At 45.8% G+C, this 12,887-nt stretch overlaps 1 protein-coding gene across 13 annotated transcripts in view; it reads left to right on the top strand.

Annotated features, from left to right (window-relative positions):
• Nucleotides 1–12,887, top strand: part of ABCC4 (ATP binding cassette subfamily C member 4) — a 284,608-nt gene that overhangs the window by 222,588 nt on the left and 49,133 nt on the right. For 12 of the 13 annotated variants that reach the window (XM_042929130.1, XM_042929159.1, XM_042929140.1 and 9 more), the window contains 5 exons: nt 1,306–1,456; nt 7,757–7,876; nt 9,156–9,266; nt 10,225–10,325; nt 11,848–12,039. In XM_042929130.1, the coding sequence (XP_042785064.1) occupies nt 1,306–1,456; nt 7,757–7,876; nt 9,156–9,266; nt 10,225–10,325; nt 11,848–12,039 (675 nt within the window). The remainder of the gene's footprint in view (nt 1–1,305; nt 1,457–7,756; nt 7,877–9,155; nt 9,267–10,224; nt 10,326–11,847; nt 12,040–12,887) is intronic. The other variant, XM_042929175.1, reaches the window with a different exon arrangement.

The raw sequence follows: 12,887 nt of genomic DNA, 5'->3' as shown, positions 1-12,887 counted from the left end.
CAGAAGATGATCTCTCATTGTGGGTTTTTTTTTTTTTCAACATTTATTTATTTTTGGGACAGAGAGAGACAGAGCATGAACGGGGGAGGGGCAGAGAGAGAGGGAGACACAGAATCGGAAACAGGCTCCAGGCTCTGAGCCATCAGCCCAGAGCCTGACGCGGGGCTCGAACTCATGGACCGCGAGATCGTGACCTGGCTGAAGTTGGACGCCCAACCGACTGCGCCACCCAGGCGCCCCTCTCACTGTGGGTTTTGATTTGCATTTCCCTGATGATGAGTGATGTCAGGCATCTTTTCATGTGTCTGTTGGCCCAGATAATAAAACTTAAAAAAAAGATTTTGGACTTTGTGTTTCCTTATTTTTAAAACTCTTCATAAGATTTCTAAGAAATCTCAGAAATTTGTTTCCCTTCTTTTGTCCTTTTTTAGCCACGCTGATAAACTCTGAAATTCCTTAAGCAAGGTCTTTAGAGGAAAAAATTCAAGACAAATTAGGGGGCTCAAATAAGTCAAGAATTTTTTTCCAGAAGGATAAAAAGTTGGCATTACATTGAGGGCAAGCTTAAATATATAATGATGGCTAATGATGTAGGCTTCTATGACTAATGCTTTGCAGTCTTCATCAAGTTGCTTTTCCCCTGCCTGTGCTTCAGGGTCTCCATGTGGAAAGGGAGATAATACTAGTATTGGATAGGGCCATTCTGAGGATTAAATGAGTTAGTACATGCAAAGTACTTAATGGGTAGCACTGTACACAGTGAGCACTCGGTAAATGTTAACTGTGGATAGAAAGCCAAGAAAGAGGAATCCTCACTTTCAAAGGTAAATACTTAAATTTCTCCCTCCCTTTCTGACCACTGAATTTGTAATTAGCCACTTCTTTATCCCTACATGTATAGTTGAATCTTCCGAATTTCTCATCTATGATTTCTGCTTGCTGATTTCCCTGGTAATATCCACTGATTCATGATAGTTTGGGATTCAAGTCTTATTCTCTCTGAGTCTCAAACTTTCTCATCTGTTAAATAGGGAAGATTATAATGCCTATCTCCTAGGGCTACTGAGTGTATCAAAAGAACTAATATCTAGAAAATTCTTATTGTCTTTGGTACATCACGATTAGGTGTATAAATATCATCAGGACCACTTGTAAAATTCTATTATATCTTTGGAAACCATGCCCTGCCATTCCAACAAGTCTTTGGAAGAAAGGAGTTGAATCCTAACAAAACAACCCTTTAAAGTCTATGTTGGAAGAGAATTCTTGGTAAGAAGGCCTTTTTATCTCTTTTCCCTATTTCAGACATTTCTGCAAGTCTGTGGTGTGGTGGCTGTTGCAGTGGCGGTGATTCCTTGGGTCGCGATACCTCTGATTCCCTTTGGCATCATTTTCTTTGTTCTTCGGCGATATTTCTTAGAAACATCGAGGGATGTCAAACGCCTGGAATCTACAAGTGAGTACAGAGGTTCTCAGGTTGCACTGGCGATGTGGGCTCACTTCCGTTTATGCTGTAATTAAGGAGACCCCTGAAATTGTGCAGACTCTCTCTTCCAGAATTTTTTCCAAGCTCATGTTAAATAATCGAATATTATGGCCACCATGAGTCAGAGTGGTCCTTAGGGCACATGGAACTAGTGGCCTGCCAGGCCGCTTTGCAGGGTAGCACAAGGAAGAAACAGAGGATATACGTGTAGTGATGCTCCACTGGAATGTGAGCACTGTGAGGACAGGGGCCATTTCTGTCTTACTCATGACATGCTTCCTAACGTAGAGCAGGCACTCAGGTAATTTTTTTAAAGAAATATTTCATGTTGGAAATATTTTGGAAATACAGAAGGAAAATAATGGAATTTTTCTTTCCTTGAAGGTTCTGGAAATGACAAAGAAAGGGAAAGATTAGGGAAAGGAGCAGAGGTGTCGGGAAATATACTCGTATGTCAGAAGTGATACATTTGAAAAACAGATTACTATCACATACTCAAAAAATGGCAAATAAGGTACAGCTGGTAAATATTTTGTAAAGATAAACAATTGTGTTCAGTGTTACTCTTTATTATCACCAGTGTTTGCTGTCATGCCACACTGTTTGAAGCTTTCCCCCCGCTCAGGCTGTTCCTATAAATGGATCCTGGATGTAATTCCCTTAGGAGGACCCAGGCGAGGGTTCTGTTCAGTATGCATTTAGTTTGTTCTCCATTCAGCTTCCTGGTTTTGGAATAATGGGAAAACATGGGTAATCACAGAAGATGAAATAGTTCAGAGCTTATCTCATTAATGCACAAAAGTATGTTGTTATTAGTAAGACAAATCATAAGGAGAGTAGATTGTTATATTTAAAAAAAGAAAGAAGGAATAAAGATGATAGCCAAAACATAAAGAAGTAAGATATTTGTATCAGAAACTGCAACCCTGTGGATAGTTACTGCAAATTAATACCAGCTTAGCTTCCTGCAAGCCAGACTAAGAAGAGAAACCTATTGGGTCTCATGGTTGTCTGGAAAAATACAAGTTCATCGGGACAGAAGAGATTTTTTTTGTTATGGCATGTGTGTGTGTATTGTTTTTTTTTTTTTTAATTTAATTTTTTTTTTAATTAGAGAGAGAGAGACACACACACACACAGAGTGCAAGTAGGGGAGGAGCAGAGAGAGAGGGAGACACAGAATCGGAAGCAGGTTCCAGGTTCCTGGCTCCTAGCTGTCTGCACAGAGCCCGACATAGGGCTTGAACCCACGAGTGGTGAGATCATGAGATCATGACCTGAGCCAAAGTTGGGCGCTTAACTGACTGAGCCACCCAGGCGCCCCATGTGTTTCTTTTTTTTTTTTTTTTTTTTAATTTTTTTTAAGAGTTTATTTTTGAGAGAGAGAGAGAGAGAGAGAGAGAGAGACACACACACACACACACACACACACACACACACACACACAGCATGAGTGGGGGAGGGGCGGAGAGAGAGAGGGAGACACAGAATCTGTAACAGGTTCCAGGTTCTGAGCTGCAGCACGGAGCCCAATGCGGGGCTCAAACTTGGGAATGGCAAGATCATGACCTAGGCTGAAGTTGGATGCTCAACCAACTGAGCCATCCAGGTGCCCCCCATTTGTTTCTTTTTTAATAATATATTTTTGAGAGACATTTGTCGTAAGCATTTGCATAAAGGATAATGGGCATCGATTTTATAAGAGCTATAGGAAAACTTCTCAGTCGTCAGAGAACCAGCTGACCTCCTGTGAGGTGTGGTTTTGTGAGGCATTGCCTTGGGGCGGCAGGCAGTGTAGTCCCAACGTGTGGGCCGTCCTGTCTCTCAACAGGTTACTGTGGCGGAGCTTGGAGAAGGCGGAGGAATAAAGGATGAACTCCAGCCCGTCTTTTGTGGAGCCAACAAGGCTCCAGACATTTTATAAGTGGAGGCCGCTCATGAAATGGAGTCTGTCGACTTCAGTCAGTCTTGTTGCAAAGAAGGTCTCTGGTTTATTTAAAACGAGGTCTCTGGAAGAAGGTGGAGATTTTTGTCTGGGACAAGGGCCATTCCCCATCCATGCGGAAATGGAGAGGAGGAAGGGGACCTCGTGAGGCTTTTTTCAAGAAACAGTATAGGATTTTCCCAGTGCTTAATCTGGAGATTTTGAGAACTTTAGCATGACCCCTAGGGTATTTGGGAATATTGTGAACATTCCTGCACCCCAGTAGGCTGTGACAATACTTTAAATACAGATATTCCTTCTTCCTCACTCCCAGATAACCAAATGTGGTGGTCAGTTGATTAGAACTGTTTGTTGTCATCTGTCTGGCTTGTGGGTCTGTGCCATAAATAGCAATTCTATTGTTTTCTTTAAGCAGTGATAGTATTTCTTGAGGCCATCGCTGGAGCCACCAGGAAAAAGGAGGACAAAAAGAGGATACCTGATTGCTCTGACTATAAGGCATAAATCTGCTTCATCCTTGTGCTTTGAAAGGACTCTGAAGGTCCTGAGGATTATTTTCAGATCCTATTGCCTAGCTGCCTCTGAAACCTCAGGCTGGCATTTAAACTACCTTACTGACAAATACGCAGTTGATTGTAATGAGTTTCCATTTTTGCAAAAGTGAGCATGGTAGCATCGTTCAGGCAAATCAGGATCTGCTTGATCGGTTAGCAATGTCTGAGTTATGCAGCCACATCCAAATTCCATGTGTAAGGGTACTGTGATCAATTAGCAGTGTCTGCCATGGGCATCGCTGGGGAGAGTTAAATGTGTGCCACGTGTTTCAGACCATTGACTGACTCTCGATTCTGCTGTTGTAAGTTCTCATGATGGGTTTCCAGGGACTGTTCAACTGAAGGTGCTTAATCTGTATGATAATGGATAAGGCTATTGGATATTCACTAAGTTTGATTTTGGGGTTTTCTTTCTTCTTCTTCTTCTTCTTCTTCTTCTTCTTCTTCTTCTCCTCCTCCTCCTCCTCCTCCTCCTCCCCCTCCCCCTCCCCCTCCCCCTCCCCCTCCCCCTCCCCCTCCCCCCCTCCCCTCCCCCTCCCTCCCCCCCCCCCCCCCTCCTCCTCCTCCTCCTCCTCCTCCTCCTCCTCCTCCTCCTCCTCCTCCTTCTTCTTCTTCTTCTTCTAATGTTTGTTTTTGAGAGAGAGGGAGAGAGAGAATCCCAAGTAGGCTCTATGCTTGTCAGCACAGAGCCTGATGCGGGGCTTGAACTCACAAACTGTGAGATCATGACCTGAGCCAAAATCAAACACCGGACACTTAACCATCTGAGTCACCCAGGCACCCTGATTTTGGGGTTTTCTAATCGTAAACTACAAAGTCTGGAGAAAACTGCATTTAGTCACACATTGGCATCTTTAACCTGATTATTTTCTGTCTGAGACACTGTGGCAGTGATTAAAAGCACAACCTTGGGAATGAGAGTTCGGTCTGACCCCCCAGTTCTACCACTTGGGTTAATTTACTTCATCTTGGCCAGTGCTCTTAATCCTTCTGCCTGTTTTTCCCTCTAAGATATAGCAACACCTGCCCTGTGGGACTCTTGCAAGGGTCTTGTGAGTTGATGCCTGTAAAGTGTTCCCTGGCCACTCGGAAAGGTGCTAGAACCTTGAACGTGAGGGAATTAAGAACATAACAACCAGCAGGCCTCACATAATGTAAATGATAAGCCATAGCATGGCTGTCAGGTCCTTGAAGCAGCTACTGCCTTCTCCCTCTTGGGGAAGGGTCTGTCCCAAAGAGTCCTCAGGGTCATGGGACACACAGTCGTCAGTCTTGTGTCCGTTTTGTGAAACGTAAGGTTGCATTTGCCTGTGACTGCTGGCTAACACCATGGGTGCTACAGGGATCTACTTCAGGATAGCCCGCTCGATCCTTGTGGGGGAAAAGGCATTACATTGGGCAAGAGAACATACCAGAGCCTTGGCACTCTGTTTCCCTCTGTGCCAGTTAATTTTCTTTGCAGACCCTCCAACTCACTCATCCTGGCATCCCACTCAGTCCTAAGTAGGGTGTGAGAGAGACAGGATAGCTTTTCTCAGGGGCAGATTCCTGCTGTACCCCTGGAACTCTTGGGTGTGAGGTAAAGTTAGTGGTGGGGTCTCTGGGTTCACTGGTTTTAAAGGTGGGCGACCCCTGATTTCTAAAGTCAACCCCACTCTGAAACCCTGCCAGAGAAAATCAACTGCAACCTTGATCTCCTGACGAGGGACACGGGTGGGGGTGGCCACGCTGTAGCATTTCACTCAAGGACTCTCCCTGAGTCAGCAGCCACATCTCCTTCCTTCTTAGAAACGTTTTCTGTGATGAAACTGTTTATATCACACCGTTTGCTCAAGAAATAAGAACATGGTTCTAGTGAGTTCTTGGTGTTTCCTGGAGCTGGACTGTAAGTACTTTCTTGATAGGAACTCTGGAACTTTGCTGAGTCATCCCGGGAAGCACCCTGTTTCCACATTGACCACGTCTTGGGGGACAGACTGGGACATGTGCTGAGAAGTGCAGAAAAGGCCTATTCGGAGCTTGCAGCCTTTCTTCTTTGGGGCGTGAACTCAGTCCCCTTATGTTCATATTACTGCCTTAAAAGTACAAACTTAAAGGAAGCTAAAATGAATAAAGGCTAAAGATGACTCAGTATAAATGAAGGGAGAGAGCGGTGTGGGTGCTAGATCACAAACATACAACTGGATGGTCAAAACCACCACCGAATCACTTAAGGCTCTTTGCCGGAAGTAGATACAGGGGGAAATGTTAGGTCATGCCTCGGTTCAGAGAAGGTCTTTTTCCTTAAAGGAGCATCACAGGCACGGGCCCCTAACAGTTAATGTCCTTAGTCAATATCTCAGGAAAGAGGTCCGCAATGGAGGAGGTGGACAGCAGGCCCGCAGCCCAGGGTGTCCCATCTTCTCTGAGCCCCACTGTCTTTTGTGGGGAAGCCTGCCTCCTCCTTGCCTGAGGAGCCGTGGACACTAAGCTCCAGGAGGAGGTTCTGTGTCCGCACATTTGTGCCCAGCATCCCTGTCCCCCATACATGCGGTGCCCATGTGACTGAACTGTCACACACAGACAGGCGTTCAGATGCCAGGCTAAGGATCAGTCTCTGAAATAAGTTTGAGTTTTTCTCTGAATTGTTTCTGTCCGTCATTTTATAAAACTTCTGTAGCATCTCAGGAGATAAGTGATCTGCCCTTCCCCTGAACACCCAGGTGTTTTCCCAACAAGTCTTCTCTAGGAGGTGCGCAGGTAATAAAGTGGTAAGTCAAGTATTACCTGCTGATACAGCACAAATTGTTACTCATCCCAGACAGAGGCCACAGACTCACAGTCCTGCCCCTGACAACAGCTGGTCATGGCCTTATTTATGGTGGGGGATGCAAGCCGGACGTGACCATCCCTGCCCAACACCTCCCTGGTGGGCAGGAGCCAGCCCCTGGTGCTGACACACAGGGTGCTCTTAGAGGAGATGGCAGGGAAACAGATGGCTGGTCACATGACCTCAGGCCCCAAGCCCGCATGAAGTTACTCAAAAGAGAATGGCTGCTAAGTCCATGGTCAGGTTCTGAAAGAGTTATGTCACTGTCACGCAGTGACCTCCACAGGCCAGGTGTCCAGCAGGGGAGTTGCCTCCAGCCAAAGTCAAAGCTATTCAAAGACCTCGTGGCTGCACAGGCCCCGTGGGTGCAAGGGCACTGCAATACCTGCGTTCTCTGTCACCCAGAAAGAGATTCTTGACGCAGGAGCGGGACTGGCTGTTCACCGAACTTCTCACCAACCTGTTACCATTTCAGGGACATACTGACTAGATCCCAGTCCTTCATAGTCACAGGTGGAGCAGACCATGATTCCGTGTGGTGAGAACTGTAGCAGAATTCAGTGTAAGAACGTTAGCGACTCAAAAATTCCTGAACAGAATTTCCTCCCAGAAGGCTGTCAGGGAAGAGTTCTGGAGGAAGGCCATATTGGAGGAGGACCTTGGACAAATGAGTTAGCAAAGAAAGAATTTAGTTATTTAAATCTAGCCATGATTTGAATTTTGTCAAAGATAGGTTCGAAGAGAAACTTGTGTTTTCGGGTCGTTAAAGGGAAGCGCGGTGTGACCAGGAGTTTGAGGGCTGACGTGTTTGTTCCTCTCCAGGAGGGGCATCGTCCCTTCTCCCCTGGGCAGCCCGTCCAGAAGCTCTGGGTGTGCCATTGAGTGGGATGTGCGGCCACACAGCACGAGAGGCAGGTGCTCTCCTCAGTCCCGCCTCACCGACTTTCTGTCTGCCTCCCCAGCACGGAGCCCGGTGTTTTCCCACTTATCGTCGTCTCTCCAGGGACTTTGGACCATCCGGGCATATGAAGCTGAAGAGAGGTTCCAGGAACTGTTCGACGCACACCAGGATTTGCATTCAGGTCTGTGAGTTTCTGGAAATGGTTTCAAAGAACGGTATATGCCCCCTCTCTTGGCCTTGCTGGGCAGCACCTCTCTGTCTGTCTTGCCACCAGACCAGCCCCACATCCTTCCTCAGCATGTCTTTGTCCTCTCCCCTGGGCCATGACTCCTCTCAGAATCCCCTGTGTGTTCCCCCTTCCCCCTGTCACACCACTGCTTCCCCGTCCCCCCCTACCCCCAGTGGCTTGCATTGTCCTTCCATCACTTTCTGTCCTTTTAGGGCAGGAGTCAATGGACTTTTTTTTGTTAAGGGTCCAGATAGGAAACATTTTAGGCTTTGTGTACCATATTATCTATTATAGCAATTCAGCGTTGCTATTGTAACAGGAACACATAGCCGAACGTAGTATATCAGCAAATGACCATGGCTGTGTTCAAATAAAACTTTATTTACAAAAACAGGTGGTGGGCCATGTTTGGCCTACAGGCTATAGTTTGCCAACTCTTATTTTGAGAGCATTCAGGGTGACAGAAGTTGCTGAGGAAATCAGTTTCCTGATTGTCAGATTTGCTACCTACTTGATGTGGGAACTTTTAGCAAGATGATCCTTGAGATACTGGCTCCTAAGGAATAAACACTGTGTGCAGGACCCCATAGTAGGTATGGAAAGTACTGGAAACAAAGTGAAGGTTTTGCTGTCTGTTATCAGCTGGGAACAGTAAACCACGTGAGAGGATAAGCTTCATGTTGAGCCTGGCACTCTAAGAAAGGTACCGATGAGCCCATTTTTCCGAGGTTTTTATTATCCTATTTCTACTTATAACCTCTGAGTTGAATTTTCCTTTTCTTTTTTTTAAAGTTTATTTTAATTTATAGAGTGAGCAAGTGTGAGTGGGGGTGGGGCAGAGAGAGAGGGAGAGAGAGAATCCCAAGTAGGCTCCACACTGTCAGTACAGACCCTGCTGTGGGGCTCAGTCCCACGAACTATGAGATCGTGACCTGAGCTGAGATCAAGAGTTGGATGCCTTAACCGACTGAACCACCCAGGCGCCCCTTGGTTGAATTTTTCAATGCATGCCTCCCACAAAGCCACTGTACCAATTCCTGCCTGTACCATACATTGCTTTGTGTCAGAAGTTGGCTTTCCGGAACCTTCTGGTTCCTTAGGTGTGCAGCTTTGCTCTCCATGAGAAAAAATTCTCGTGTAGCTCAACCGGGCAAAGTGTTCTCCCGCATTCAAAGTAATTAACATGGCTTTTCGACTTACTCATTTTGCTTATTATGCTTCGCAAACCCAGAGGCATGGTTCTTGTTTCTGACTACGTCCCGATGGTTCGCCGTGCGTCTGGATGCCATCTGCGCCATCTTTGTCATTGTCGTTGCCTTTGGGTCCCTGATTCTGGCAAAAAGTAAGTACAGATGTGAATAACTATTTGTGGTATGATTACAATTTATAGCTGCGTTTACAGTTATTAAATTAAACCCTACCACCTTGTCCAATACCATATACTGTCTTGTTCTAACGGATCGCATTAAAGCATTCGCGGTGTGTCGGGCCGGGTGTGATTTTGCTGTGTGGTCTGTGTAGAGTGCTTATTTGGACCCTGATGAGTTTCTTTTATCTTTGCATAGGTTGAGGACCATGTGAGTGTAGCAGCTAACTTTTTGTATTTTCCTGGGGAAGTGTCTGGAGAATATGGAGAGAACCAAGTTTTCCGTTAAGTGTTTTGTCCAGCTTAGGGCTTTAGGTTTTAACTTGAGCTACTGGGATCTCTTGGGCATACAAGCCTGGTACACTGGGTTGAGAAAGCCATTCAGCAGGAGAGAATGCTATGCTCCCCACCAGGTGGGCACCACATGAGCAGGTGTTGGTGTGCAGGGGGTGAATTCGCTACCCCTGACTATTCCATTGTGACAGCACTGAATCATAGTATTAATAATGGAACAGTGAGAGTAGTATTTTAGATTTCAAGGCTGGCTCTCAGAACCCATTGCCTTGTTTTTAGTGGTTTCTAACTGTGGTCGCATTGGATGTAGAATGTGAAATTACGTAATGATTCTTGAAACAGTAATGCCAAAAGTCTGAATAATGACATTGTTTGTCACCTATGCAATACTGTCAGGTGTTTGTCAGTCCTGTTGGAGTTCATAAACTCACTTAACAGTCTTTCTGAATTTATGGTGTTGTTTTTTTTTTTTATTGTCTTATGGTCTTAGTCATCAGATAGTAAAAGTATAACTATTACTATCATCATGTGTCAAGTATTTACGTATTACAAAGGAGTCGTTTTGGTAGAGTGAGAGGAGGACCTGTACTCGGGATTAAGAATGGGACTGATTTGATTCCCCTTCTCCTTCCTATTTTAGCTTTAGATGCCGGGCAGGTTGGCCTGGCGTTGTCCTACGCCCTGACACTCATGGGGATGTTCCAGTGGTGCGTCAGGCAGAGCGCCGAAGTGGAGAATATGGTAATGTTTATCTTTACGTTCTTAGCCTTTTCAAGTCTCCCTGCCATTAAAGGGCATGAAAGCACTTCTTATGTAAAATATTAAAACTGTTATTTTTACATCGGAGCTAACCAAGTTTTTCAGATCCTTCTTCCATCTGTTTAAAGTTAGTGTAAAATAAAATATACACATCTTTTCCTCAGTCTTCTGTGTGCTATGTCAGCGGGTTTTAGATTCACCGCAAGCTGTCTTCAAATGTAATAAATGTTCTCTCTGTAGGAGGGAGGTTCTGAAGTCCTGGAGAGGATATAAGCTAATTTCTTAGAGGCCTATTTATTTTTGCTTCTTAATGGGTAATTCCTCATTCCTGATAAAAGAATTCAGTATTTTGAGGCGGTTCGTTTAATTAATAGGTATCTCCCTTTGCGTGCCTACCCTCCCTCTGCCTCATTTTAGCATTTATTCTTGTATGTTGTTGAGCACCTGAATTTGCTAATGTCCCTTCTTTCTGGTAGGGTAAGCTCCTTCTCAGAATGTGCTAGGCAAAGGTGTCAAGATGGTTGTTCAGGAGGCCTTAGTAAGTAAATTCTTTCCTCTTTGGAATAGTTGCACCTTCTCCTGAAGGGAAATGAGAAGAGAAATGAAAGAGAAATCTTTCCAGCGTGCTCTTCTAACAGAGTAGAAAATGACTGATCATGAAAATGAGATTTAAAAAAAAATTTTTATTTATTTATTTTGAGAGAGAGAGAGAGAGAGAGCATGAGTAGGGGAAGGGCAGAGAGAGAGGGAGAGAGAGAATCCCAAGCAGGCTCCGTGCTGGCAGCCTAGAGCCTGACATGGGGCTCGAACTCATGAACTGTGAGACCGTGACCTGAGCCAAAATCAAGAGTCGGACGCTCAACCGACTGAACCACCCAGGCACCCCTAAAATGAGTTTGACAGGGGCGCCTGGGTGGCGCAGTTGGTTGAACGTCCGACTTTTGATTTCAGCTCAGGTGTCAATGATCCCAGGGTCATGGGATCGAGACCCATGTTGGGCTCTGAACTCAGTGTGGAGCCTGCTTAATATTGTCTCCCTCTCTCAGCTTGTTCCCTCTCCCTCCCTCCCTCTCCCTCCCTCCCCCTCCCCCCCCTCAAAAAAAAAAAAAGTTTTTTTTGATGACTTAGGCAGTTCAACTCCCCTGAAACAGATGGCTCTTCTGTAGCAAGATTGCAGATGGTTGGCCACAAGTGTTCCTTTCTTTGACAAAATCCTTGATTTTTTTGTTCAGGTGTGAAAAGTGGAAAAATAAAATCTTAGGATTTACTTCTCTAATTCTTGTAGTTTCAATGTAATGCTGAAGGAAGTAGCCATAAGTGAAAGTGTTACAAGACTATGAACAGGTGTGTAAATTGCATCAGTCCTCATCAGATGCCGCCTTTGTGGGTATTGGCACCTGAGATATACTTAACTAGCTAGTATCAAAGAGCATTTCATTTTACAGTCTCTTAACATGGATGAGAACCTCCCTTCCTAACCCATGTGATGTCCTGTGTCTTTCAGATGATTTCAGTAGAAAGGGTGATTGAATATACAGACCTTGAGAAAGAAGCCCCTTGGGAATATCAGAACCACCCTCCGCCGACCTGGCCCCAAGAAGGCATGATTATCTTTGATAATGTTAACTTCACATACAGTTTAGACGGGCCTCTGGTGTTGAAGCACATGACAGCGCTCATTAAACCAAGGGAGAAGGTTTGTTTAAACCATCTTGCCTCTTGACAATTTCAGTTACAGATTTAACCCTTCATCCACCTGCAGGCTTTCTGGTCACGTGTCGGGGACTCCTTGTGTCTCTGTGGGTATAAATTAGACCGGATGATCTTACTGGTAAATCTTGCCTGGAAACTGACCACGGAACGGGGATGCCAGCATTACTTTGCCTCGTGTTGTGAGCTGCCTCATGGTGCTTGGTGGGCTGAGCCAGGACACTCTCTGAAATCTGATTCTTCGTGCCTGAGACTTGGGAGCTCCTCGTCACTCGCACTTCAGTTTCTGGTTCCCACCTATTCTTACTGCTTTGTATTTCTCACATCCTCCTCTTCCTTCCCGTGGTGGTCTCTGTTTACGGCCCTCCGTCCCTGTCCCTTTCCAGACTTGCCCTCCTATAAGCAACCCCCCCGTCCTTCCACCCATAGAGTGCTTCTTTCTGGCACACGGATCTGATCCCTATGGGGCCCCCTGTAGCTCCCAGCCTGGACAAGCTGGTGCTGGAGCCGTATCGAGGCCCAAGTCCACTGGAGCTGGGGCTGCAGTCCAGCTCTCAGCCACCAGAGAAGAGCCCGGAATCTGTGACCCAGTCAGGGCTCAAGAGCCAGAGCCCCCAGCGGGAGGCAGTAAAGGGCTCAGAGACTTGCTTGAAGTTGATGAGAGGCAACCCAAGGGGACAGGGGATGATACACGGAGAACAGACTTGCCAGCGTCTAAGTCTGCCAGCAGTGAGACTTGGGTCCCTCGTCCCAGACCAGATTGGGCTCTTGAAGAAGCAGTGAAACCAGAATAGACAAGGCCATAGGAAGCTCTTTCCCCACCTACCTCTCCAG

This window comes from Panthera leo, chromosome A1, assembly GCF_018350215.1.
Source record: "Panthera leo isolate Ple1 chromosome A1, P.leo_Ple1_pat1.1, whole genome shotgun sequence".
Classification (NCBI taxonomy): Eukaryota; Metazoa; Chordata; class Mammalia; order Carnivora; family Felidae; genus Panthera; species Panthera leo.
Note: the sequence above shows the minus strand (reverse complement) of the source record. Positions and strands in the feature narration are given on the sequence as shown.